Here is a 27,319-nt window from a genome sequence, read left to right on the forward strand (position 1 = left end):
ATGACACATCTCACACTAGGTCGAAATGAGACTAAGCTGATTATGTCTGATGCAGTCCCAATGCACTCATCGTGGAGCTTGGTTCCCAGCTGTTGTTCTCTTGCAGAGGACATTGATTCATGTTGCACTGCCGCCTCGCCTTACTGATAGTCCCGAGGCAGCCCCCCCCCCCCCCCCCATTAGCCACGATAATATTAGGACGGGAGGCTGTAGGGAAAGGTGCCGGCCGCGTCCGGACTGTACCCTTGACGCCATATCGTGATATCGTTGTCTATTGATTTCTGCTGGGAAAACGACTCGTGATGTATTGATCGTCGCTAGCTATATATATATAGCACTAGCGCTCGATAAGCGGTTTCCATGGCAACCTTCAGGGGACCCCCACTGACTCGCTATATCCGCGACATTAGCGGTCTAGCTAACGTACGTGACGAGGATATGATGCAAAGATTTTAATAATTTATTCCTGTATATAGAAAATGGTGGTCGGGGGTGTGTGGAACGCTTGTTTTACGTCGTATCTTCCTTGATATTTCGGTGTAATTCTTTCCAATTCATTTCCTTTATCTCAAAATTTTAAGAGTCAACATGGACACCTGGAGCTACGCTTTCTCCACCCCTAACTGGACCCTAAAAATTCGCCAATTCTTTGGCCATTTTTCTGACCTATTTAGTGAATTTGGAACCTATGTCACCCCTAGTTATAGGCATGACAGATGTGAAAGGTAAGTTCAATCTTTGTTAATACTCTATTTATGAACCTCGAATGACAGATTGCGCATCGCGAAATCACAAGCTGGCGACAGCTGTTGACAGTGGAGATGCTCACTGCGTCTTTGAGGTTTGAGCACCCGATAAAGATACTGATTAAAACCCAGCGCATTATATATAATGAACAGTGAACATCATGTAGGCCTACAAATGTATATTATCATTCGGCCACCGAGTCACCAAGTAGACACTGCTTCAACCCCGGGCGAGGTCTCAACCTATGGACATCCACAACGGCTCCTGACCACTTTCACAGTAGATAACGCTTTGCTTGGCACAGAGCCTCGTGGTCATTCTCAACGGCTCCTGACCATTTTCACAGTACTTTTGTGCTGGGCTTTAGTTAACTCAAGTGTCACAGAGTGGCAGCACTGTATGGTACTTGTCCGTCAACGTGGAAGTGCCCACACGAAAACAACTTCGATAAAATGCCGAATTATGAAATAGAAGCGTAAGTATCCGAGCCAGGAGTACATCTCGATAATTCGATTTTATCTCTTTTTCACCTTGATGGCATTTAAAATGTCAAACATTGCTGAATTGTGATAATATGACCATATTTTTCAATGTGTACATTTTCCTGTACATGATACATACGTCCACGGTGCATCCGGTACTACATGTCCATGTACTGTACATTTTCACTTTTTGTATTGTTTTTACACAAACACTTCACAGGATTACAGGGTCAAGAGGGACTGAGCACAGAGTGTCTACCTCCCTGCCCCACAGTTTCTTCTTGACTGAATGACATTCTTCGGCTATTTGTGTTTTCCGCTGGGGCCTTTTGGCCTTGCCCTTGGGCTTCAAACACGATTAAACAGAGCGCAGCGCAGTCTTGGAGGATGTGTCATCATGTGGTGTACAGTTGGGTCTGTTTGTCTCATGGCCACTGAGAACAGTTTACCACCCCGATTGTCTGCAGGTTGCTGTGCAATCCACATGACAGTATCCTGTGGCGCAGAGGAGATTTTGAGGTGTCTGCTTGGCACAAGGATGCAGGGGGTGGTTCTACTGTTTGTCATTTCACCACTTTGGGATGGGTTGGATCACTTGTCTAGAATTACCAAGTATAGCATTATGATAGTTGGCTAAATTCTAATTGTAGCATATTGTCCTCTGGGAATTCAATATAGAATAAAAATAAAGAGAGAATTTAAAAGAATCTAATGCAGAACTTGGATCCTGTGTGATTAATACAGCTGATGCTATTTTAGTATAAATGAGAAATAATAATGTAATTTCTACTTTGACTGTGTCTGTGTGACGTGGTACCCACGCCCAATTTAAGTTCTCTGGTAGTATGTGTGTCAGTTTTTTAAAAAACATGAAAACTCCATAACACTGAATACGAATAGGATTGCTGTATTAGATTGCTCTAATTGTGCATATCAGATGGTAGACATATTCTGTTATTTCCAACTAGGCCATGCAAATAGAGACGAATAGTGACAGTGTCTGTCTCATCCCAAACAGACTTACAGCAGCAATACTTTTATCACTTGGTTTCTGATAATAAATGAACAGGATGGCTTGGGCAACTAGGTGAAACTAACTAGGCCATTCTACACATCTGTGACCATTCTCATTTCCTGATTGTCTGATTATGAATGGCATTTTCACATTAATATTTTATGCCATAGCCGTAAACATTATAAATATCTCCATATGTGTGGTACTCTATTGGAGTTGTGACAATGGGGAATTGTCTCAAGCATCAGTTCCACATAATGATTTTGATATTGAGATGTAACAGACTGCAGGTTTTTATTGGGTCATCTTGGGTCATCCAACCCTGGTTGAGGCCTTTTGCCTCTGGTCGTGGGTTTGATCCCAATTCAGACAAATTCCTCATACACTGTAGACGTGTGAGAGAAAAGGGAGCTTATTTTGACACCTGGTAGATTTTCTCCAGGAGCTCTCGTTTCCTGCTACATTTCATAAAGTTGCCCAATAATTGTTATCGGTCAGGCATGTCAGTCTAAGTCATGATCATACTCGTATATCAGGAAAATTTTACAGAGCTGTTTAGAAGTAATGCCCTGCTGACTGTCATTGGTGTCAATTAGTGACATAAATGTAGTGTTCAGTTCCATGGAGAAGCTTGCGTTCAAAATTGGTGAACAAGAGGTCGGCCTACTTATGCAAATCCGACAGGTGGTGATAGCTTTTTAGGCTCTTGAGTAAAAGCATTGAGTAGATTGGGCCCTCAATCATTTCAGGTGTTTGCCGATGTTCAAGTACCTGACTGTATCTCGAGAATACAGTTGGGTGCTCACAGCTTTGACATGTTTGAGTATTGTGCATTGCATCAATTTATGAATTGGCAGTTAGACGTTCTCGGTTCTCTCGGATAATGTTGCATCACACGTGACTGATCAGGGAAGTAAGCGGTCGCCAGGAAATTGCCTTCCAACAATATGAAGGAACATGGAAGGAGGATATGTGACAGTTTCACCTCTTGACTTGGAAATTACGTGGTTGCAATGTTTCCATCTCGCAAGGCTCAGCTTATGGCTCTTGTTCAATATGAAAATGTTAAGAAGATTCTGACAGTCGCATCTCAAATTGGGCTGAGAAAAATTATCGATATGGCATTTATCTACGCCGACATGTCTGTTGGGCCCTTGAAGAATAGTGAATATGAACGGTAGGAATTAGCTCTTCACCTTCCTCATTGAGTTGGTATAGAAACCCTCCACTGGTTAGCCTTTTGCTAATGTAATTGAGATAAGATTTTGAACTGTTGTGTTGCTACTGGTTTATTCATACATATGTGACCCGCTCTACCAAAACTAGGCGCTTGTCGCATCTGAACTTGACAGGTTGATACGGACTTGTTGTTCATTTCCCTATTGTAGACCTTTTGTGAAATCTATTACAAACTGATTTGGTTACATTTCACCAAAGGTCTACAATAGGGAAATGAACAACAAGTCCGTATCAACCTGTCAAGTTCAGATGCGACAAGCGCCTAGTTTTGGTAGAGCGAGTCACATATACCGTAGTCTGTGACCATTATGCCCCTATGTTCCACGAAGCTCCTACATCCACCTATACTGAAACGATCAGTATTTCACATTATAAATTCAATGTATCAAACTGTGGAACAATTACGGGCACCTGTCATCATGTGACTGTGATGTGTAGCATGTAATGTGTCATTCAAAACAGGTTTATGTTAAAACAGCATCGACAGAGATGTGTTGTAATCTGATTGTTTTGGTTTGGTATTCATCCAGCAGGGCTATCTTGGCACTAGTTCCTATCCTACCAGTAGACTGTCAGTTGATAGATGTATCAAGCAATGAATATCAAAGTACATGCTTAATCTCCTTGTCTAATTACCTCCTTGTTTTATGTACTTGCAGATCGGTTCAGATGCGGCTTTACGCCATGAACAAACGTCAGTTTGTCTTGGTTTTTCTCTCCTTCTTTGTCTTCTTTGGAATCACAGTCCTCGTTGGATTAGTTGGTGAGTATCGTCGATCGAGATAAAGGAGTGCATGACAAAACTGAACTGATTTTCAAAACCCATTTATTAGTCTGCTGTGGTCAAGAAACGGGTAACCTGGCAGAATTGAGTTCTTGGTATCTCTTTCTTTATCAGACGTCCCACTAACGACTGAAATCAAAAGCATTGTTTTGCGTGGCATCAGTTTTGAAATATCCAAAAAGTGCTTTCACTGCAAGCAAGAACCTGATAAGTGCAATGTTTTATGCATCAAATAACATCTTTGCTGCATTTTCAGGTCCACCGATCATCGCAAGTGTCCAGCACAATGCTACCGCTCTTGCAGAACCGCCAAAAGATCTAAAAGCTGGTCCTTTTAGGTTGATGTCGCCGAGGATCAACACATATAATCAACAGATATGGATCACTGCAGTTGTAGTCTCAGATAATAAAGGGGGTAAGTGTGTTGTCTTTGCCTTGAACCATATAAGAACGAATATCGATCCTGTTCACCATTACATTGTACAGTGGACTAGAAATTCAAATTGATGAAAAAATCACACAAAATAAAAATTTTCATGAAGGTTTCCTAACCATGTATTCAATATTTTTTCGTTGGCCATTATCTTTCAAGCTTCTTTGTTATGAACCCTAGTTTTGTTGAGAACCTTTACCTATAATGTATTTCATCTTTCAGCTGGGAAGTTATATCAGCCATTTGTTGTCGGGATCCAGAGCCGTGGTATGGTGGACGAGAATACTAGCAGTCAGGCCCAGCCAGTCACTCATAATAAGACGAGGACGCTAGAGTGTCTCAAGGTGGGTATACGATATCTAGTATCTAAAATCAGCCTTTCGTTGTTTGGGCCTAGCGCTGAGGTCTGGTGGACGGGATTACAACAATCTGGGGCCAGCCAGTCGCTATCAAGGTGAGGCCAATAAGAGTCTCGGGGTGGTTCATGGTATCTGGACATCATTTCTAGAGTGTTGGTCTGTCTTCTTTATCTGTCCAGTACTCACTGTATTTTGCTCCGATCTTACCTGTAGGACTGTAAAGAGTTGATTCTGCTGCACCTTGGTTTCATAGACTACACACATTACCAGATCACCATCAACTTCTATGGTTTGGAGAAGATGAAATGGGCCATCAAAGATGTCAAATTCTTTGTAAGTATGAAGACTAAAGTTTGTAGACTCACATGTCAGATCATTGATTGCCTGAACGGCCAGAATCATTTACGTACTGCCTGATTCAGTCAGGTGGTCGAGTATTGCTTGCTCATGGTTCATTGTTTTTTAGACTCCATGATACGTTCAGGGGTATAAAAAGAGTGCAACTGATGAAAAGTAGTCACTAAGAACTATGGATGTGAAAGGTGCAATGATCATCATTGGTTTACAGTACTAAAATCTGCATCTATTCTAAATTTAGTTTGGTGTTTATTCTTTCCTGTATTTGTTCCTTTCAGTTCAAAATGTACAATGCTGCCTTCACAGAGTTAGAGATTTGGTTCCGATTTGTATTCCTGGTGCTAACATTCCTAGCCACAGTAAGTATCATCTTGTAGTCATCAGGCCTTCGGATTCCGAACTCATTAGCTGTTTTATGCAAAGAATCTCATGAGTGCATGTGTGCTTACAACCACTGCAGTCAATAAGAGTGTATGGGATAGCTACACAGTATTAAAGTAAATCTTCGAAATTTGACATGTGTTCTGTTACATTTTCAGTGCCTTTTTGCTCACTCATTGAGGAAGTTTTCATTGCGAGACTGGTCTATAGAACAGAAGTGGATGTCTGCATTGCTGCCCTTACTTCTGCTTTATAATGGTAAGCATCATTCCTTGTATGAGCTCAGGATGTCAAGCCAATGAGGCAAGGCAATAAAAAGTCGATAGTAAGATTCAAGATATGTGTTTTCAGGTCCAAACAAGTTGCAAGCATTTGGTACACATGTAAAGTTTATAAAAGTCTCTTTAAAAAAGTGTATTGGAGCACTTTGGCTGATGACTTGAATCCCTTGTCTAATGCTTGACACACATTTCCTCTGTTTCAGACCCAATATTTCCTCTCACATTCCTTGTGAGTAGTTGGGTCCCTGGCATGTTTGACGCGATCTTCCAGGCAACATTCCTCTGTTCCTTGCTGCTCTTCTGGTTGTGTATATATCATGGGGTTAGGCAGGTTAGTACTCAGTAGAAAAGGCAGATATGCAAACTATGCCTTGATGTCCCTTGCATCTGAGCATCTATACCAGGGCAAGAAAACAATCCCACACAGGTCAAAATATCTCGACGTAGTTGACTCGCAAATCTCTGGCAACAACCCTGGGATAAGATGCTATAATTAATCCATAACTTGACAAAAAAGAGTTGAAAACTGCAAAACTTGTTTCGTCCTCGAAGACAACATGACTTATAACCATGTACATTGCATTTTCAGAATGAGCGCCATTTTGTCAAATTCTACCTTCCTAAACTTGTGATTGTTGGACTAATCTGGATCTCCGCCGTGACATTGTCATCGTGGCAGGTGTATAACGAACTACAGGATCCAACGTATAACTATAAGCTGGACACAGGCAACTTCCTTGTAAGTCTTTGACAATATGTATTCGTAGAGAAGAAAATTGAACAGTATACTTGTAAGTGGATAGGACTTGGCGTTGATATCATGGTTTTTATTTTTCAGGGCTTCAAGATCTTTTTCTTTGTGATTGGTGGAATATATCTGCTTTATCTGATCTACCTGCTCATTCGGGCATACGGTGAACTCAGATCTATGCCATACTTTGGTAAGTAAAGAGTATGATTTGTTGGCGACATATGTGTAGTTTGTTGGTCATGAAATAATGCAATATCTGATTAAGTATGCAGCAGTGTCAAATGTGACTCGCTCTACCAAAACTAGGCGCTTGTCGCATCTGAACTTTACAGGTTGATACGGACTTGTTGTTCATTTCCCTATTGTAGACCTTTGGTGAAATGTAACCAAATCAGTTTGTAATAGATTTCACAAAAGGTCTACAATAGGGAAATGAACAACAAGTCCGTATCAACCTGTCAAGTTCAGATGCGACAAGCGCCTAGTTTTGGTAGAGCGAGTCACAAATGTAGAAAATGATTTGACATGAAATACATAGATGTGGTGACACGCATGATGTACATGTAGCTAGAGTTTTCAGTCCCTTGCTGATCCTTTTCAGATTTACGATTGAAGTTCACCACGGCATTGATGCTGATTGTGATCTCCATTTCAATAACGATAACAGTGCTAAGATTCGGCCGGGGAATACTCGAAGATAACTTCGTCTCAGACCTGTCCACGCATTATCAGAATTCAGCTGAATTCCTGTCGTTTTACGGATTACTCAATTTTTACTTATATGCGATGGCATTTGTCTATTCACCGTCGAGAAATGCTTTGTATGGTAAGGATTTTGTTTTTGGATCAAAATATCTTGAAATCGCATGAGCTTTGATATAATCCAGTGCTTGATGGATTGTTTCCCTGAACCGCAACTTAGATGCCAAGGTCAGTGAAAAATGTCAGTCATAACTTGTGTTTGATGAAGTGACTCCTCAGTCATTTGAAGAGAGAGAAACATATTGTACATGTACATCTTTTTGTACATGCAGTCACATACAAGTGGGATTTGTTTACAGTATATGCTGCTACAAAATAACCGAAATTTTTTTTTTATCACTTTATCTGTTACATGTATTTTCATGTCTCTTTCAGAATCTCACTTCAAGGACAACCCAGCCTTGTCAATGCTGAACGACTCAGATGACGAGGTTGTCTATGGGTAGGTAAATGATGCTGCTTCATGTAACATTGTATGGTATGTTGAAGAAAGACCATTAACCCCTTTACAGCTGGCTAGCTCTGTTGTCGCTCTGTGTTGTATGTTATGTCCATGTTTTTAGGCGGTCAGTGTATAGTGCTGTGCTCCAATCATTTTCCACTAATTGTGACTCGCTCTACCAAAACTAGGCGCTTGTCGCATCTCGACAGGTTGATACGGACTTGTTGTTCATTTCCCTATTGTAGACCTTTTGTGAAATCTATTACAAACTGATTTGGTCACATTTCACAAAAGGTCTACAATAGGGAAATGAACAACAAGTCCGTATCAACCTGTCAAGTTCAGATGCGACAAGCGTCTAGTTTTGGGAGAGCGGGTCACAATTTGTCTTGTTTATAATGTTAATGTAGTACAGTCTTGTTTGGGACAATTTATGTGTTGGGATAAAACCTTTTCCTAATTTTCTAAATAGGGCGCACGATGAATGGTTACATTCATTTGACAAGGGCAAACCCACAGAAACTGAAAGCCTCTTAAGTCAAGTACTGAACATTTTTATTGCATATGAATCTCGGTTGCAGGCAGAAACGCTCTTCCTTAAACTATCTGTGTGGGCAGTTTTGCACCATTTGAATAGATTGGGGCCACTTGTGATCATCATACTACAATGCATGGGAAGCTTGTTTTTAGCTTGCATATACTCGGCTTATGTCATGTCCAATGTTGTCTTGCATGTGCTGGGATTACCCCTATACATGATGTCACCAGCACTGTGTTACCCCAATACATGATGTCAACACCACTATGTTGCACTGGTGTAATGTCATTGTTTTCCAGTCCACTTCAGGTATTTGCTGTTCATTCTGTCAACACTTGAGTTCATCCATTGTCTGATTTGGTCATGCCTGAAATGTCAGTATTTAGCTTTGCTGAATTGAACAAGCCAAGTGCGTGCTGTGTATCAGTGCATGCAGCAATCAAAAACTAGTTCATTTCTCAACTGAGTAGCCATTTGAATTACAGTTCAGCCCCAATATTAGGAACGTCTTATCAATTGTCCTCTGCCACTGGTCATGGATATGGACTAAGTTTCAGGTATATGCCATGTTTAGAGGTGTATCGCTTAGGCTTTTCTCTTAAATATTCCAAAAGTTATGGGTTTAATTAAATCTTGGGGTTAACCTTCAAATCCCCGAAAAATATCAATCCACAAAGTTAAACATCAGAATAACCGTTTTCCTAATCGCTCTATGATTTATCTTTTGTGGTGAATTCTCCACTGGCCTTCAAGGTATTGACCGGTTATTTGGGATGATCAATGAATATGGGCATCTCGGTTTGGCTTCAAAATGCATGTGTGATGATGGAAGGGTATTAAGAAAGCGGGCTGGGCAAAAAACTTTGGTGTCCAACACACACATCTCTCAGCTGGTAGTTGTCCAGTGGGCATACAGCCATCCCTAGCTTTCCCCTCTGGGGAAAGGGTTCACACATTTCTTTCTCATTTAAATGGTGTATTTTGCGGTATTGCACTTTTTTGGTGTTTGGGCCTTTGAGCATGATGACGAATATATTTGTTTATAAGTTCAGCTATTGAATCGGCACAGGGGCCTGCGGTTCATTACGTATTACAGAACTTTAGAAAAGAAAACTGCTTTAGCTTAATAGAAAGTTCGCTAAACCTTTTGCATAGAATTTTTGTATGACAAATTAGGTCTGTACCTTTCTAGAAATGCTACCAATTGACATGTAAAGCCATTCAGAACAACTATTTTCACAAATTCAAGACCAGAACGAACTTCATTTGTTGTTCAATTACTTAAAATCAGCAAAATATACCTCCCTTTTTAAACAGCATCTGTAAGAAAAACCAGTTGAGTGAGCAAAGTTTTGACTTGAGGAATAGCAAGACTAGAGCTTACACCCAACAATGTCTTCTCTCCTTTTCAGAGAGGACCATGAAGAAACATCGCTGACTCGACTTCCAGGCAACAAATATGATAGTGACGATGAACGATAGGACAAGCTTGAGGAGATGGCAACTTCGATTAATAGGTGGTGCTGAAGATGGCGCCACTCACTATAATATCGGCTGTTGAGGCCAGGGGTCTCTGAAGTTGAAAGGAGAAAGGTTGTGCCAGTTCTTCAGGAGGGCAGACTTGGCCTCAGGGCCTGGTTCAGATGTGTTGTTGGAGTGTCAACTATCTGCCCTTGGCAGATTAGGTCTGGTTTTTCCCATCAACATAGGATACAGTTTATCAGTTCACTCCTTAGTCTAAATTTTCTCCTTATTTACTTTATGCTTATGTTATCCCAGACTGCATTAAATGGATAGGTTTGCTGTCATTAAAAGTTGGCGAAAAATGCTGGATCAGTATTTGAAAGATATGATTATGAGGCTGTGAGATTCTAGTCACACAAGGCGGGTTTCGTATTTGTGGTGGGGTGGTGCTACAATGAGGATGGGGGATAAGGGAGGGGAGGAAAATATTTACCGCCTACTCATTTGAAGGGTAGAAGAAGACTAGCAGTTATGTGTATTGAATTGAAAAATTTAGCCCAATATGAGTTGTTTAGTGTTGTACATAATTTGTTAAGTTTTGTAAGTCCTGGTATATTTCTGCTCCATGTATAGGATTGTACGTTCTCATTGCAATATCAAACTAGACTACAGCTGATCCTAACATGTGATTCTCTAGTATAAATTCGAAGTCCCTACTACATGTAGGAACTCCCTTCTACATGTATATTCAGTTGCCTGTCCCTCAAATTAAACTGACAGTCGACAATAGAAATGATAAGTATGATGTACAATTGATGACATTAGAATAGATCTAGTCCTCATATTGTGTTTTATTCTCCGTTTGATCACAAAGTGCCAATGGTCCTGTTTAATTTTGCTGAAAATCTGTGCTTCATGAATGAAGGTTGTGAATCCATTATCAATCTGTAAACTGCATTTATTAGACATGCTATTTTTCATAAAATGGCAATGATGTTCTGTACATTGTATGATTTACTTACGTAGTTGCTTCTGTGTAGGATAAGGGCTGTTGGCAGTTTCATCGATCATGTTTGTGTATATAGGAGTTGCAAAAAGGATGCGGGCCATGAGAATTTCTTAAGCTTTATGTACATTGAACAGTAAATTGAAATATGACGTTATAATGGTATACAGAACCCTGAAAGGAAAGATGTCTTCGACTTTACAGAGTCGGTTGTATCATTCTCAAGGAGTTGTTGCCATAGGCAGCTCTAGATTCTGTAAATATTAAGCCTGGTGAAAGCAGTACAATTATGTATTTATGTGTATAGTAACAGTGTTATGGTGATTTTGTATATAAACCTTCGTATCAAATTATCCCAGATGTGGTGCAACTGAAAGCTGTTTAAGGGGTTGCTGCGGAACCACTGTGGTAAGAATTTATAGGAGTCATGGACCCCCTGAAACTCATTTATAATGTGAAACAAAATAGCTGTAAAAACTAGTGATAATTTATTCCATGATTCGTTTCCAGCTGTTGGTTGTAACTTGACATGATTTGAAAAAAAATGTCAAATAAAATCACTATCAAAATTTGTGTGTTTTGTTCTACTTTCGTTTGCCATCATACATCTACTTCCGAAGACTGTCTTCTCCAAAAGATGAGGATCCTCTTTTGGGACCTTCATCTTTGACTTATCTGAAGACAGTCTCCTCCAGAAGGTAAAATCCCATCGGGACATATATCCCTTGGTCTCTAAAAAGCTGTCTCCTCCAAATGATGAGGAATTGGGCACATCCTCCTTGGGAGTACTCGGCTCTTACTAATCTGAAGACGGACAGTCTCCTCCAAAAAATGAGTGGCCCTTGGGGAAGTAAATCTCCGACTTCCTAAGACTGTCTCCTCCAAATAATGACGATCCTCCTTCAGGACCTTCATCTCAGACTAATCTGAAGACCGCCTCCTCGCAAGAGTATCCAATACTTTTGACTGAATCCAATACTTTAGACTGTCTTCATCCGAAGACAGTCTCACCAATAAGGTGATATCTCTTGGGGATATGCATCTTTGACTTCCGAAGATTGTCTCTTCTAAAAGACGTGGATCCTCCTTCGAGACCTTCATCTCTGGCTAATCTGAAGACAGCTTCCACCAATTGAGATCCCTTGGGGAGATACACCTCTGACTTTCGAAGACTATCTCCTCCAAAAGACGTAGATCCGTCTTAGGAACATCAATCCCTGGCTGATCTAAAGACATTATCCAACCCAATAATATGAGCTTCCGAATGGAAAGACGTCACTGAGGTCCGAAAACTATGAAGACCCATATTATTTGGAACATCCAGCTCTGACTAACCTGAAGACTGTCTCCTCCAGAAGGTGAGATCCATTGTTGACGTACATCTCCGACTTCGGAAGACAGACTTCAAAAGACAAAGATCCGTCTTGTGAACATTCATCTACCACTGATGGTCTCCTCAAGAAGGTGACACCACTTGGGGACACGATTATCAAAATTGAAGCGGCAGCTCTGTCTCCCTAGATCCCTTTGCAGGAGGCAGACAATCAAAATCTATCGCCGACAGACCGCCGAACAACAGGACACAGTGTGTACAACAGTGCATGTTGATGTAAAGTGCTCATGCCATTGTGGACTCGCTACGTCTTCCGATCTGTGGAAGATGAACCTCTCGGTGGCGACCTCCCCTTTTGGACTGGGGCGGTTGTATCGATCCAGGTCAGTCTGTGGCAAAAATCTCCCATGACGTATCTCATCTTTGAGTTGATCAGACCAGTCCAACGTGTATGTATCGCAAGAGTATCCAATACTTCAGACTGAATTCGTGTCCAGAGATTTAAAGGGGAAGTTATCGTCCTTTGGAGGAGACTGTCTTCAGATCATTGAAGACTGTCTATGTCTGACTGTTTATGGAAGTCAGAGATGGTTGACTCTGGGAAGGAATTATTCTTTTGGAGACTGCTTGGAGAAGCCTGTCTTCAGAGCCGTCAGTCATGTATGAATGTCCCCGATCGGGGACATGTGACCACATGATGGAGACTGTCTTCAGATCAGCCAGACATGTATGAACGTCCCCAGGGACATATTGCCACTTGGATGAAACGTCTTCATAGCCGACAGATTAATGAATGCCTTAGAGGACATCTCCCCATTCGGCGGAGACTGTCTTCTGATGAGTCAGACATGAATGGAATCACCGAGGACACATCACGTTTTGGAGAAGACTGTGTTCAGATGGAGACGATTAGAGGTTTAATGGGGAAACATTCGTCCTTCGGAATAGACTGTTAATATGTCCACAGTCTTCAGATCGGTCGGAGTTCGATATGTCTGAGGAGGATCTTTCCCACTAGAGCTGCTTATCTAAAGATCAGTCGGAGGCAGAAGTCTTGGCGAGGAATAATGACGGCTTTTAAAGAAACCGTCTTTCAGAGCACTCTCCAATGAATATCTCTGAGAAGGATCTCTCAACGTTTGGAGGCGACTGTCGTCAGTTCCAGCCCGAAACGAATGTCTCTGACGAGGAACCCATTCTTTTATTTGAAGGGACTCTCCTCAGACACACGGCGCGCATTGAATAACTCCTGGAAGGATGTCAACTTTTGGAGGGGACTAACTGCTAATGAGTCCCAGATGGATGTTTCTCTTTTGGAGGACCCATCTTTTAGCAGAGACTGTCTTCAGATCATCCAGATATGAAAATCGCCAAGGAGGATCTCATTCTTCAGCGTCGTCAGAGATGAATGAATGTCCCAAAGGGCATCTCACCACTTGGAGAAGACAGTCTTCTGAGCAGTGAGACACAAACGAATGTCCTCGAAGATGTCCCTCCCTTTGGAGGAGACGGTCTTCTGATCAGCCAGTGATGAATAAACCTTCCTGAGGCGATCACACCTTGTGGAGAAGATGGTCCTCAGATTAGTAGTAGATTATGATTGAATGTTTCCAATTGGATATAACCTTTTTGAAGAAATTGTCTCCAGATCAGTCAGAGATATATACGTCTATAAGAAAGATCTTGTCTTTGGAGGAGACTATCTTTGTTATGTTATGTTAGTCCTCTTCGTCCCTGGTACTGGGGCATAAGGCATTCACCATTTCTCGCCATCTTCCCTTGTCCTTGGCCACTCGTATCCAGCTCTTTTGTCATCGTGCGGGGCCAGGTGTCCTTTGGCCGTCCACGTTTCCGTCATCTGAGAGCCACCTTTGGTATGCAATCTGGTTGCATTCTCAGCATATGACCTCGCAATCGGAATCTCCTCCGCCTGATCTGTCATACATTCTGTATGAGTCTTCTCATAGAGAGCCTTGCTGGTGATCTTTCTTGGCCAGTATATCCTGCAGGTCTTGCGTAGGCATCCGTTATGGAAAGATGCTATCTTCCCCATGTCTTCCCCATGGTTCTCCAACATTCCGAGCCACAGAGGAGTACGGACTTAACGTTGCTGTTATATAGCCTGACTTTGGTCTTTATGGAATAGACGGTGGACTTCCATATGAGATTTAGCTTGAAGAAGGCTGTTCTTGCCTTGTTGATTCTGCTCCTGATATCCTTCTGCGTACCACTGTCCTTGCTGAGCAAGCTTCCAAGATACACGAAGTCATACTGGCTCTCCATCTATGGTAATTTGTGATGGTGGGATGGTGTTGATGCTCATGAGCTTTCGTTGTCTTAGGAATGTTGACAGATAGTCCCGTTGTCTTGGAGTGCTTGTTTAGCCTGTTGGTTTTCTCTTGCATATTAGCGTACCTGACAGCAAGGAGGGCTAAATCTTCGGCAAAGTCGAGGTCTATTAGGAAGGATGTCTTTGGAGGAGACTGTCTTTGATCAGTTAGATTTGAATGTATTCGGAGAGGATATCATCCTATGGAGGAGACAGTCTTTTGGCCTGTCAGACTAAATATCTCAGAGAAGGATCTCATCTTTTGGAGGAGACTGTCTTTAGATTTGAATGCCTTAAAAGGGAGGATCTCAACTTTTGAGAAGACTGTCTTTGGATGAGTCAGATTTGAATGTCTTTGGAGGAGACTGTCTTTAGATCAGTCAGATTTGAATGTCTTTAGGGATGACCTTATCTTTTGGAGGAGACTGTCTTTGGATCAGTCATATTTGAATGTCTTTGGAGGAGACTGTCTTTAGATCAGTCAGATTTGAATGTCTTTGGAGGAGACTGTCTTTAGATCAGTCAGATTTGAATGTCTTTAGGGATGACCTTATCTTTTGGAGGAGACTGTCTTTGGATCAGTCATATTTGAATGTCTTTGGAGGAGACTGTCTTTAGATCAGTCAGATTTGAATGTCTTTAGGGATGACCTTATCGTTTGGAGGAGACTGTCCTTGGATCAGTCATATTTGAATGTCTTTGGAGGAGACTGTCTTTAGATCAGTCAGATTTGAATGTCTTTAGGGACGACCTTATCGTTTGGAGGAGACTGTCTTTGGATCAGTCATATTTGAATGTCTTTGGAGGAGACTGTCTTTAGATAAGCAGATTTGAATGTCTTTAGGGACGACCTTATCTTTTGGAGGAGACTGTCCTTGGATCTGTCACATTAGAAGGTCTCTGGGGAGGACCTCATCTTTTCAAAGAGATAGTCTTTTGATCAGTCAAATTTGAATGTCTCCCAGGATGATCTCGTCAAGCATGCTTTTAAGCCTTTAGGCCAACCGAAATAATGTGTCAAGGAGTCAGGAAGTACTTAATAAATTACATTTATTAGGAAATTGCATGTCAGAAGACGTAACAAAACAGAATTAAATATCTCTACAAACAAACGCAATTTGTGGATTTTAATTGAAAATTGAAAATTGATCACAATTTCATGAGATTATCTGCATATAAAACAGATAAACTAGGACGGAAGTGGGATTTTGGACTTGGTAAAGCGGGTTAATGGTTCCCAGAATCACCTTTCTTGAAATATGCTGCACAAAACATACAAATATACAATGACTTTTAGTTCATCTCTCACGGCAGATTCTTCAAATTAACTTAGTTAACACATTGTAAAGATGGACGATACTGAATATGTACAAAAAAACTGATAAAAATCTACAAATGTACAAAAAAAGTTCTAAATAACCGAATAACGCATGATATTTTCTTGATTGCATCGATGAAGAGCAACATTATCACAATAAGTTAAAGTGTAATCCCAGCTGAAACTCTACCCAAATACAATGGAAACTCAACTGTTCCATTTTCATACAATTTCCAGGCTGCTTTGTTGTATGCCTGGAGGCTATCCGATATGAATCTTACTGTGACAAGTCCTCAATGGTGTTGCTATAAATGATTCATTAGTAAGTCCTGGTGAAGTTGCATGTAAGGGAGGCTTTGCTAACAATTGCTGTCATTGTTCTTATTCAGCTTGTTGGCATTGTTCATCACTGTCCCGATGATCAGTACGGGTGGATGGTTGCAGACAGACCCCGAAGAGCCCAGCGTGATGCTGGGTATCCCTCGTGGCGTAGGTCCACCTCCATCACCGGTTCTCGTGGGCCAATCTTTGACTGGAACACCGGACATTGGAAGGTCTCACTGGCACGTGTTGGGTCCTGTTGGTTGGGTTTCTCACCCTGGGGGTGGCAGGTGATGTGAATCACCGGAAGGGCAGTGCACGCGTGACGCGGTGCAACATCTTGGAGTTCTCCACTTGTTTTTTCCCAGGAGCAGCCCCAGATGTTGATGCCATAGACAAACATGCCCTCTTGAGGTGGGTCACGCAACTGGAAAGATGAAGCAGTTGACATGATAATCGAGGATGTTTAAGGAAAACTTTGGTGTCTGTCTTTAACTGTGATTGAGAAACTGGGCCCTGCACTATTTGCCATGTGAAGAAAGTATGAAATTGGGAGTGACATGAAGACAAAGTCACAACCTGCACTGTCACATCAAGTCAAAAACCTATCTATCTTATCTAGACTTACATGGTCCTTGTCCCTGGATGTGATTTCTGTCTGGAAGATCAGGTGATCTATGTTGCCAGATCGCTCCGAAGCGGAGTGGTGTCTGTATGCATCCTGCTTCAGCAGTGCCAGCAGTGTCCGCGGATAGGTGAATGCTCCCAACCAGTAAGCTGGCATCTTCTCCTTACCCTGGAAATATCAAATTGATACAAATTACAGAAACTGCTTTAAAGTTCAAGGTTGGATTGAGGAATTGATAAGCTGGCGGTCCTTGGCTGTCTATCAAGACTGCTGGGGTAGACCAAAAATGCAGACCAAAACCCGCGACATCAGCCAAGGGTTTTGACGTAATATGAAGTCTACAAGGCATCACTCACCAAACTTAATATTCTTTCAAAGTGCTGTGTGCGCTGGCTGAGGTCATTGAGCCATTTATCCACACCGTACGTTGGTGGTGGGGCAGTGGGCCCAGCGAGCTTGAGCCATGCCTGGGGGATCCTGTTGAAGTAGAGGTCGTCAGCTGTCTCCAGCATCCTGGGGGTCAACTGGTCACCAAAGGAATTTGGTCCCTTCTCTGACACGTCTACTGCAGCCTTGATGGTCTGTGGGAACAAGGTAAATGTCATTATAAGTTACTGCTGATAATGAACTGACTGCTTGTTTTTTCAACCAATGAAGAATAGCTGACAACGGACCATCGTTGTGGTCATCCATTTCGTTCAATCACATGATCTGATGATATCAACAAAATTGGATCAAAACTTTAATTTTCTAAGACTTACCATCAACGAGTGCTTGATTTCTGTCAGCAGTCTCCACATGATTTCAAATTCCTTCTTAATGAACAAATTAAAGACAGTGAAACCACCAATCTTCTTGATACGCTCCGTCACATAATCCTGCAATAATAACAAGTTTTTTAATCTTCTCCTCTGAATAAAGTTAGTTTTTGATAGAAATAAAGTAAATTGTGACAAGAGTAAAAGATGCCTCTGCCATGAGAAAACCTGTGAAATTTGCTGTAAACAAAACTTACTGAATTGAATGCCCTTGGAACCTTGGGTAACGTCTGCCAACAAATCTCCCACAATTCCACTTCCTTCTTCGTGCGCATGACCGCAAAACTTGCTGAAGCCACCACACCCATCTCACAGACTTGCGGCATGTTTCCACTTGCACTGACATTGGCTTGTGGAGGACCGTTGAATGGTGTCAACGGCCTCTTGAACACGACTTCTTTGTTTGTGAGCGTCTCGGACGCTGGCATGGCATCGAACACCTTGTTGAGTCGTGTGAAGACGTACTGGTCATCACCGAGGATAGTCTGAAGAAGAATATAAAGGAAACATGTACATGTACATGTAGGTCAATTTGAAAATTTTGGTGAAATAATGGAAAATACTCTTTCATCTGACTTCTCTTAGGCCATCTGAAGAAATATAATGTAACAGGACAACAATGGGGAAGAATAGTTCAGAGACAAAGGTATTTCGTTGTGATGCAAGGAAACAGGTCTTACCTCTCCATATGGATGTAAGTGGCAGGCCTCAGGTACTTCCAACATGTGATTTGGCAGACCTTCTAAAGCCTGGCAGATAGAAGTCAGCTTACAGTAAGGACTGAAGAAAACTGATGGATGCTTGTACCGCACTGAAAAAAGACAGGTATAACGCAGCTTTAAACGGCTGAAGGAAACTGTTCAAATGAGTAACTAGGCACTCGCTTTCCTCATTACTTCTTCTGATTTCCACAAACCTCTCTCCCGCAGCTATAAGGACAGCATTTTCAGGTTCCATACATGACTGGCCACAAAGTTTGCTTATCTTTCCATAAACTGATGACGGGGCCAGACTTCCCCATATTTGACCAGCTAAAAAATGCCAATTTAACAACAACTTACGTTTCGCCAATTCAAATTCTTTCTTGACAGCAGTTGGTGATATCCAGTAGTCGACCATAGCACCAAGACTTGACTGGTCAAAAGGATCAGTCACAAGATTTCCATAGATTATCTGAAACACACAGCGAAACAATATCACATTAGGCCTACTGAGTTAAAGTTTCGAAACTTAAACATGTAGTCTGATATCAGCAATAGTAGAGGTCGTCATTAAACTCTTGAATTTCAAAGATCGGTCCTTCGGGGCAGCGAAATGAGACCAGTCCAGGTTCAGAGCCCAGGTTTCTTCTTTCTGACTTTGTGATTGACGAACAACAAATGAGCAAGGTATTCTCACCTCAGTCAGCAAGTATCGCATACAGCTCCAAGAGGTTGTCCGCTGCACGCGACTTCCATCCGGCGCAGATGTTGATAGGTTATCACGGAACTCAGAGAGCGACATCTGCAGAGCCTCCTACAACACAAATAGCACATCTTGATGAACGGTTGGAAGAGGTTGAAGATCATTTTCTATCACTTCGTACAAGACATTCGTGTTAATCCTTCCCATGTGACCAGCTAACATATTTCGTCCCAATTATCTCCACTTTCATGCACTTGGCGACGTTTACGAATAGGAATAGACCAATACTTTCCTGATGTGCATGGCAATAATTTCATCTTGTGAACTTACCAGGAGCTCTGGGACGCCCAGATGATTGAATGCCTCGGGTACATTCCAGCCTGCCTTGCCAAAGCGGGTCCTCAGCTTGATGGCTCCGTGGAGGTAGCAGATGTTATGGAGGAATGCGGCCCATTCCATCCTCTCGGACTGACGTAGGATGTCCGAGTCAAGTTGGGAGAAGAAGCGATACAGGTTGGTCTTCATCGTCTGAAACAAAGGTTTATGAACTGAATGGAAGGAAACCTTTCAACTTGGTCTCAGATGACACATGGATGAAACAATGGATTCGATTTAATAGCCACCTCACAGTCATGAGTACACAGTTGACTGCACACACAACAAAAAAGCAAGTGGGATATTCATCTCTTACCCTTGGAGCATCCACAACAATGCGCAGCATACTCTGCAGGACTCTGGTTGGTACTGGTTCGTCCATCTGCACCGACACCCAGCAGCGAAAGTTTGGATCCACCTCTTCCTCTACCTCTGATAGGAAACTCTCGAGGCTGCCAAGCAAGTTGGGGGCATTGTGGGCATTTTGGAGCAGGATCCAAGAACCCTGAAAGAGAAAATCTTGAATCAAACCCAAGTATTTTATATTCTAATTTGGGCAAAAATGCTGTTCTCCTTAAATTTATGACAATATATGTATGTTTATGAATTCAAGTCTTTCTCCTACCTCTTCCATTGCCTTTTGTATAGCTTTCTTGGTATTTTTCTCCTTGGCATGGCTGGAGTTGTAGAGATGGATCACGCTAGCCATCATGCCCTGTTTCTTGATAGCAAAGTCCAGGAAGAGTTTTGTGGCCACCTCGGGCTCCTGGGTATTCAGCATGAGAATAGGCGTCTTTGGCGTGCTCTGTTTTAGTATTAGATTGAAGTCATAGCCTGTGTCAGCAATGAATCTGAAATGAAAAGTCACATTACAAGTTGGAAAATTCCCTGAAAATTTTGCGAGGTACTCTGCAAAACATCAAATCACATCTAGGAATGTCCTATAGCAAAGTGATTTAGGCAGTAGTCCATTTCCATGAGGCTTCCAGCACAGCATACAATGCCTACTGATACAGCCGGTGCTTAAAGTTATACCGGTTCTCACCGAGGAATAGATTCAGGCACACAGTTGACAGCTACAAATGACATACCACCCTTAAATAACACTCACTTCTTTCCAAATACAGCATTCACAAACAGTGTTGACGCCTGCATAAGACGATCGCTCCTCACAGCTCGGATGACACAGAGACGCTGCATTGGCGTGTAGATATCGTCTGCTTTATCAGGTAACGGTGTCATCTCTGGTGCATCACTCTCGCATAAATTACGCCACTGAGTCTCTCTCCCATCTTTTGGCATGCGTTCGAACATTTCTTGAAACCACTCAAAGTAGGATGCCAGGGTCTGCAGATTATGGAACTGATCATCGAACATCCAATCAAAAGGTTTCTTGGCCTAAAATGAAATGAAAGGTCAATGTTATTACTTACATTGTAAAGTTGTACCTCTTGGTCAGGAATCAACTGCTAATTTAGGTTCAAGAGAAAAAATCTGAGGAAAGCTGTCCTGTAGTTTGACCTACCTGAGTAAACCGGGCATCAGGTGCCTGATTGTTGTTACGAGCTCTCATAACTTCTGACCCATAGTTCGGCGACAGTAGGTACTCGCGCTCTCCTGGTCCCACCCGGCCATGCGAATCTTCAACCTCGATGGCAAGAAGGAGAGAATAGATTGGTCGATCTCGCTCCAATAGCGCCCTCATGGTTGTAGTATAGGAACTAAGTGTCATGCGCTCGACCACTGCTTTGACGGATGCCCTGAAAATAACAACATTACATGTTATTTTGTCACTTTTTAAACCTCCTTGCCCCTCCTTATTTGAGAAGTTTTCTGAAAGTTAACAAAGTTTTTAAATGAAGAGTGTGATCCCTTACCTATCAGAATGGGCTATAGCTGCATCAAACAGATCCAGGAACTGAGTGTAAGCCATCTTGTAGAGTGGGTTCACCTCCCTCATGTACTGACTTGTGTCGAACAGGACACCTGCTCGCTGTGCTATGGCCCTGAAACCTTCCCGAGCACGCATAATGGACTGGAAACCGCCATCCACTCGGAATTGCCTGAAAATTGAATATCAATAACGTTTATCATTATGAATGAATAAGGCTGCCAATAATCAAATATCAGGGAGCCAGTGCTGCTAATAGCAGATCTGCAGGTATAGGCCAGATAAGTACTGCCTCTAATATACTCATGTCTACTCACGTTTCCTGTGTCTCGTCCCACTGCTTCTTGAGATCAGCCAGCTTCTTGGTGGTTGCAAGATCATTCATCAGGCGGGTATCAGAGGACAGGCAAACCAACATCTGTTCTTCAATCTTCTCCATCGCCTCCATGTTTTCTAACCAGTCCTAGAAAACAATATGGGAAAGTGGAAAATGCTATTATCGCTGTTGCGTTTTGATTGGCCATCATTGGGAGGCACAAACCCCCATTGTAACAGGCAGTACTCTAGGACTGTCTGGCTGGAACGTTACCATCTCCAAGCTGGTGTGTCAAGATTTAACATAGCTACAGAAGGTCACTCATCGCTCACCTTAACCAGCACCACTCTCTCCTCCTCCAGCCTCGGCTTCTCCTTCTCCATGAACCTGTCCAGTAGCTCCTCCTCGACGCACTTACGTGACCGCTGGAACAGGATGACGGCGAGATGTGCGGCCAGTTCTGGCGGGACGTGCTGAGGTTCGTCAGTCGTGTGGAGGTAGAGACGGAACGATGGCTGACACTCTACTTCATGATCACCAACCTGGGCAGAATGAAAATGAGCATGAACTTGTTGGCTTCCCAGCATCAAGGAGCAGAGACAATGTAAGTTTCCAGAGACATTTCACACACAACCTGAGTAATGTTAGAACTACATATGCTGTGTACCACTTCAAAAAAGGACACGCTCTTTCATCTCTCTAACAGCAAGTCTATACCCTGTGACAATCGGAGAGAACCTGAGTAACCTCACCATCATCTTGAAAGGCTGCGTCCCATTGATGAATCTCATCCTATTCTTGAGCACCGTCAGGAACCTCTTATCAAACACAATCGCCTCGACATCGACGTCTGTCACGATCAATGGGATGCCATCGGAGAGCGACGTCTCAAGCTGTGAGCGCAGATCCTGAAGTAGAAGAAATTGGGACTGAATTCTGTGTACGAGTTCATGATATATGCTGGAACTACTGGAAGTAGACAAGTGACTTTTATCACTCATTGCAGTGATGATTATCACAGGCCATTGTGATAAAGGTTGCTTGCCTGCAGAATGCTTTTAGGTCTCATGTAAAATGAAGAAATTATCAATCTGAACTAAATCCAGCCAAAAATTGAAATGGCTATCCAAAATCTATTACTTTACTTCCTAACTTACGTGATATTTGACAACAGCCAAGTTCTTGTCCTTGTGGTAGGCACTGATCCATGAGACAATGCTGCTGGCCGGGTCACAGACCAGGGGCCAGGCACTGATGCCCTTCTCCTCCATGATGAAGCAGGCGTTCTCCAGCATGAGACGCGTCTTGGGCAGGCCAAGGATCTCCAACTTCTTGATCTCAAGCTGTAAGAACAATGTTCTATGTAAAGTCAAGATGAATATATGTTAACCCTTCACAACAATTGCTCATCTGGGGGATAGGTTACATTCACATATTCAATCAAATGTCATTTTTGTCTCCTCTTGCAAGAAAGAGATATCGTGAGTTCATCAACTTTCAGAAAGACTATTATCACAGTACTTACAGGAGTGTAAAGGAATGAGATAAGCTCCATGTCAGAGAAGAGCTGCCTCTTTCCCATCTTGATGCCATGGTGCTCACACTGCTGCATGAAGAACCTGCCCTGTTTCAGCCTGGTGTCGGTGTTCAGTGGCCCAAGGTAGGTCAGGAAGGCCGAGGCAGTTATACAGTTGGCAAGGAGTACTTCGTCCGATTCGTTATCCTTGACATACTGGGTCCACACTGCTTCCTGGCCCTTCAGACTGAAAATACGCAATTCAAAGAAATGTTGACTCATGTGTTTTTTATGATTGAACTTGAAATTTGACTATTGGATCAACAATCTTGTTGGATCATTTCTTACTTCCATAAAATCAGTGCGAAATGGGGGAGGGGGTTAATTGAAAAATCAACTTTTCCTACCTTTCGATCATTTCAGTGGTAGCCCGTATTCTCTCATTCATAGAGATGAGCTCCATCTCAAGTGAGTGTTTCTCGATCACCGAGAGGTCAAACTGCTGCTGCAGGTCATTGACTTCATCTTGGATACGCGGCAGGTCATCTTCTGTCAGATCATCCTGGTCTGGTTCAGGGGTCAGGGGTTGCTCTTCTGGCTTTGGCTGAAAGGTTTCAACAATGTTGAGCCAAAATTCAGTTTGTTTAAAGGAATAATTATGTACATGTATTAAGCAATATACACGTAAGGTTGTCCAAAACTGATTGGTTCACTTAAACTTGGTATATCTCTAACTGGGAAGATATCTTCTACCCATTTTAGCTGTTAAGATGAATCATTAGGTAAGCATTTCAGAAGATACTGGAATAAGGACATTCCAATCTCCATCTAGTTCTAGTTTATCACCCTTCTCCGTCATTAGTGTATCTCATCAACCTTCCATTGCGGTCCCAAACACCATAACATTTCGGCAGCAAACACAGAGCTTAGTCGTGCTCATTCGCCAACTCTTCAGCTCGAAGATATGATTCCATAGTTTACAGTAAGTTGTCAACAAAAGAAGCCCTTCACCCGATGAAGTCAGAAAATTTAAAGTAATTCATCCATGCTGTTACCAATCATTAACATCAATGTTAAAGTAGATATTATCAAGTGACTTTTCCAAGGATAATGGGAAGTATGATATATCCAAAAAATTAGCAATGAAATATGAGGGGGAACTACTTAAAGTGGAACAATATATAGGGTTTAGATACAAAACAAGATAGTCATGATGGTTAATAAAGTAGTGACTTTGTCATGGTCAGTATAAGTGACCTCACTGAACTCTACTAGTGTGTTTGATCAAATTCATCAAGCATGCTTCTCCTTGTGAGAATAATGTCCCAAAGCAGTTTGCAGAAGACAGTTGCAAGAAATATCGTCAAAGCAACAAATCTGAAGACAATAAGATAAGCTTTTCAAAAAGTTGTATCTAGCTAAACGTATACTGCTGATTGCTCAACAAGGCAGAAAATTTCGTACATTCCAAAATGTGGTGTCTAGTGATACAAAGCACAACTATATATATATGGTTCTCTTCAGATGTTAGTGACTGCTATAATTAAAGAGGTATATATAGGTGACAGTAGTTATTTAGTATACTGCATACTCTTCTCTTAGCTAGCTCCCTTTCTCTCCTCAACCGCTGTGTTAAAATATAGCACATATATCAGTTAAATAATGTCAAACAATAAAAGCAAGCAGTGAAAATTATTTGTGCAACATAAGTTACATGTATGCAATAAATCTGTGCCAGTGGGTGGCCAAAATAATTGAGCTGCTATAAGTACATGTAGACTCAAAAATCTGAGATCAGCATGACTAAATTAAAATGAAATTATTCAAAATCAAATTCAAACAAATGTAAAGCAAACCAATCCAACCGAAAAGATGAATTTTCAAATTCTTACCTCCGCCTCTTTCTCCTGAGTTAATCTCTCACTCTCTTCAATCTCCCTTTCCAACTCATGTTGCCTCTCCAATGCCTGCTTCAGGGGGCCACACAACTTTGTATACTCGACAATTGCAATTGTATACTGCACAAGAGTTGCTGCGTCTTCACTCGCGTATCTTGCATTGGACAGCGTGATCCCACGGGTGAATTCGGGCGATGGTGAACGTCTGGTCGGCGGGAAAGCCTTGTTGTCAGGGGCATTCTCGAGCAGCGACCCCTCACCAGTTACTCCAAGGGAACCACCACGACCTTTGGCAAGGTAACTTTCCACAGCTGAAAGTATATTTGGTTTATACTGTGAAATGAGCTGACGTTAGAACACAAAAACAAGAGACTTTACTTTTTCAATGACCAGTTCTTCAACCTTGCATCCTTCCTTACCTTACCTTAGGACCCTTCGTGCCCTAGGTGGCACATGGGGCATTCCCCAGGGTCCTCCACTCAAGTCTGTTGGCTGCTCGCTGTCTGGCTGCCTCCCACGTTAGGCCCTTCTCTTGAAGTTCCTTTGCCATGGAACGCCGCCAGGTCTCTCTTGGTCTGCCTCTATTCCGTCTCCCCTGTGGCGTCCATGTGAGTGCTCTCCTTGGCAATGTGTTTGCAGGCATTCGGAGCACAACCTTGCATCCCCTCCCCCCAAATGCCTTATGTATTGCAGATAAACACTAGGCAAGGAATTCTAGGTTGTTTATAAACAAGAGACAAACAAACTACCAAATAACGCCTCTAGAGCGAACGAGAAGAAGAAGAAGACTACCAAATAACCTACCATTGAGTACATCAACAGAGAGTCCCTCCTCCCATTGTACGTTGTGCATCATGTCCATGAACTTGGTTGAATCGCTCATGGCCGTTGTCATCGCCTTCCAAACAGCACGGTCAACACGTTCAGACACATCCCTCTTCGTAACTGAAAGAAGACATACAAAAAATGTTCAATGAAATGCACAAATTTCTATGGTTTGGGCTGTGAACAACTTTCAAGATAAACTCAAACACTGCTATTGGGTTTCTAATTCTACAACAACAAAGTATACAAAAGTGCAAATACAGGGCAAAACTTGTGATCTATTTGGAACTGAGTTCTAACCTTGCTTCTTCCCATGCATCTTTGTGCTACTAGAGCTTGCGGACATCCTACTGCTCTGGTCATCTTTATTCGCCTGGGTCTCTCGCTCGACTTGTCGGGGAACGCCAGGAAGTCGTTTGCCGATTAGGGTCATGACCATCTCCATCACATGACCGACCAATGCCGGTGGCTGGCTGAATGCTCTCAGACGCTCCACACACCCACGATCAACGTTGGAGCTCCAGAGATGAACCTAAAGGAAGCAAGGAATCAAAATATATCATCAGTTGGTGGAAGATGGTGAAATACGTAATTGCATTCAGCAGACAACAACAGAAGAGACTGCCCAACATTCTGCAGCAGACGTTACACAGAGCAGGAGCAGACGTCATATTGTTTGTATCAGACCCACCTGTTGCTTGGCAGACTCCAGGTTCCTCCTGCAATCATCGACATTCTTGATCGCGATGGCTAACTCCTCTTTAGCCTTGAGATGACGATCCTTCAGATTTGCTTCTCTGATTCGATCAAATTCTTTATCGTAGTCGTCATAATCCTCTGGAGGAAACAAAAGATAGATACTTCATGATTCAATTCATTATCGGAGATATAAAAAATAAGGCTTGAAATCAGTTGCTTGATTCATGGAGCAGACGTCAACAAAACCATATCTCACCTGCTTTGAGCAGATCATCTTCCTCCTCTTCCTCATCAGACATCTCGTTCAACTGCAGGAACGCGCTCAGCGCCGTACTCTGTCCGACCTTGGCCTTTAGCTTTTCCAAGGTCGTGGCCTTGGCTGTCAACTGACGTAGCAAGTGAGCTGTGTTGACCTTTGCGTCCTCAAATTTTCCACTGATGTTCTTGATGGCCTGACGCATCACTTTTGCATCCATACGACTCTGGGAAAGGGCTGTCAGAACCTTTCTGTAAAAGTTAACAGCTTGATTACACAACAAAGCTATGAGAGCACGATTTGATAAGAAGGTCAAACTGACCTATATTCAAAAGGTTCAATGTGTAATGG

The 27,319-nt window shown here is 42.3% G+C and overlaps 2 protein-coding genes across 8 annotated transcripts in view; one reads left to right on the forward strand and one right to left on the reverse strand.

Annotated features, from left to right (window-relative positions):
* The first annotated feature begins 440 nt into the window (after positions 1-440).
* LOC135488806 (transmembrane protein 181-like) lies at positions 441-11,604 on the forward strand. 4 transcript variants are annotated; one of them, XM_064773691.1, is made up of 14 exons: positions 441-725; positions 4,143-4,246; positions 4,524-4,682; positions 4,923-5,044; positions 5,273-5,392; positions 5,695-5,775; positions 5,956-6,055; positions 6,282-6,409; positions 6,668-6,817; positions 6,917-7,019; positions 7,431-7,655; positions 7,967-8,033; positions 8,506-8,575; positions 9,984-11,604. In XM_064773691.1, exons 1-14 carry the CDS (start codon positions 589-591, stop codon positions 9,993-9,995), a joined length of 1,578 nt encoding a protein of 525 aa, XP_064629761.1. In that variant the 5' UTR covers positions 441-588; the 3' UTR covers positions 9,996-11,604. The 4 variants fall into 4 exon arrangements, with proteins under 4 accessions (XP_064629761.1, XP_064629762.1, XP_064629759.1 ...); XM_064773692.1 differs by lacking the exon at positions 441-725 and adding an exon at positions 1,149-1,222; XM_064773689.1 differs by lacking the exon at positions 441-725 and adding an exon at positions 3,173-3,421.
* Positions 11,605-15,745: 4,141 nt separating this feature from the next.
* LOC135488785 (uncharacterized) overlaps positions 15,746-27,319 on the reverse strand; it is a 48,378-nt gene continuing 36,804 nt past the window's right edge. For 3 of the 4 annotated variants that reach the window (XM_064773624.1, XM_064773623.1, XM_064773622.1), the window contains 26 exons: positions 26,969-27,219; positions 26,705-26,850; positions 26,314-26,545; positions 25,993-26,133; positions 25,183-25,499; positions 24,882-24,917; positions 23,698-23,894; positions 23,300-23,537; positions 22,932-23,117; positions 22,527-22,682; positions 22,107-22,316; positions 21,776-21,921; positions 21,445-21,630; positions 21,093-21,327; positions 20,679-20,965; positions 20,193-20,418; positions 19,884-20,072; positions 19,523-19,720; positions 19,187-19,303; positions 18,850-18,961; positions 18,469-18,599; positions 17,986-18,273; positions 17,732-17,848; positions 17,327-17,551; positions 16,971-17,138; positions 15,746-16,769 (listed from right to left, as the gene is read on the reverse strand). In XM_064773624.1, coding sequence (XP_064629694.1) covers positions 16,443-16,769; positions 16,971-17,138; positions 17,327-17,551; positions 17,732-17,848; positions 17,986-18,273; positions 18,469-18,599; positions 18,850-18,961; positions 19,187-19,303; positions 19,523-19,720; positions 19,884-20,072; positions 20,193-20,418; positions 20,679-20,965; positions 21,093-21,327; positions 21,445-21,630; positions 21,776-21,921; positions 22,107-22,316; positions 22,527-22,682; positions 22,932-23,117; positions 23,300-23,537; positions 23,698-23,894; positions 24,882-24,917; positions 25,183-25,499; positions 25,993-26,133; positions 26,314-26,545; positions 26,705-26,850; positions 26,969-27,219 — 5,062 coding nt within the window. In that variant the 3' untranslated portion in view covers positions 15,746-16,442. The remainder of the gene's footprint in view (positions 16,770-16,970; positions 17,139-17,326; positions 17,552-17,731; positions 17,849-17,985; positions 18,274-18,468; positions 18,600-18,849; positions 18,962-19,186; positions 19,304-19,522; positions 19,721-19,883; positions 20,073-20,192; positions 20,419-20,678; positions 20,966-21,092; positions 21,328-21,444; positions 21,631-21,775; positions 21,922-22,106; positions 22,317-22,526; positions 22,683-22,931; positions 23,118-23,299; positions 23,538-23,697; positions 23,895-24,881; positions 24,918-25,182; positions 25,500-25,992; positions 26,134-26,313; positions 26,546-26,704; positions 26,851-26,968; positions 27,220-27,319) is intronic. The other variant, XM_064773625.1, reaches the window with a different exon arrangement.

This window comes from Lineus longissimus, chromosome 5 (genome assembly GCF_910592395.1).
Source record: "Lineus longissimus chromosome 5, tnLinLong1.2, whole genome shotgun sequence".
In the NCBI taxonomy this organism is placed as follows: Eukaryota; Metazoa; Nemertea; class Pilidiophora; order Heteronemertea; family Lineidae; genus Lineus; species Lineus longissimus.

Bases quoted from the DNA above. Each gene is read 5' to 3' on its own strand.
- LOC135488806 (XM_064773689.1), top strand. From the start codon at position 3,258: ATGTTTCCATCTCGCAAGGCTCAGCTTATGGCTCTTGTTCAATATGAA. The intron at 5,393-5,694 runs GTAAGTATGAAG...TGTTCCTTTCAG, and splicing joins TCAAAGATGTCAAATTCTTT to TTCAAAATGTACAATGCTGC. The intron at 7,020-7,430 runs GTAAGTAAAGAG...GATCCTTTTCAG, and splicing joins CAGATCTATGCCATACTTTG to ATTTACGATTGAAGTTCACC.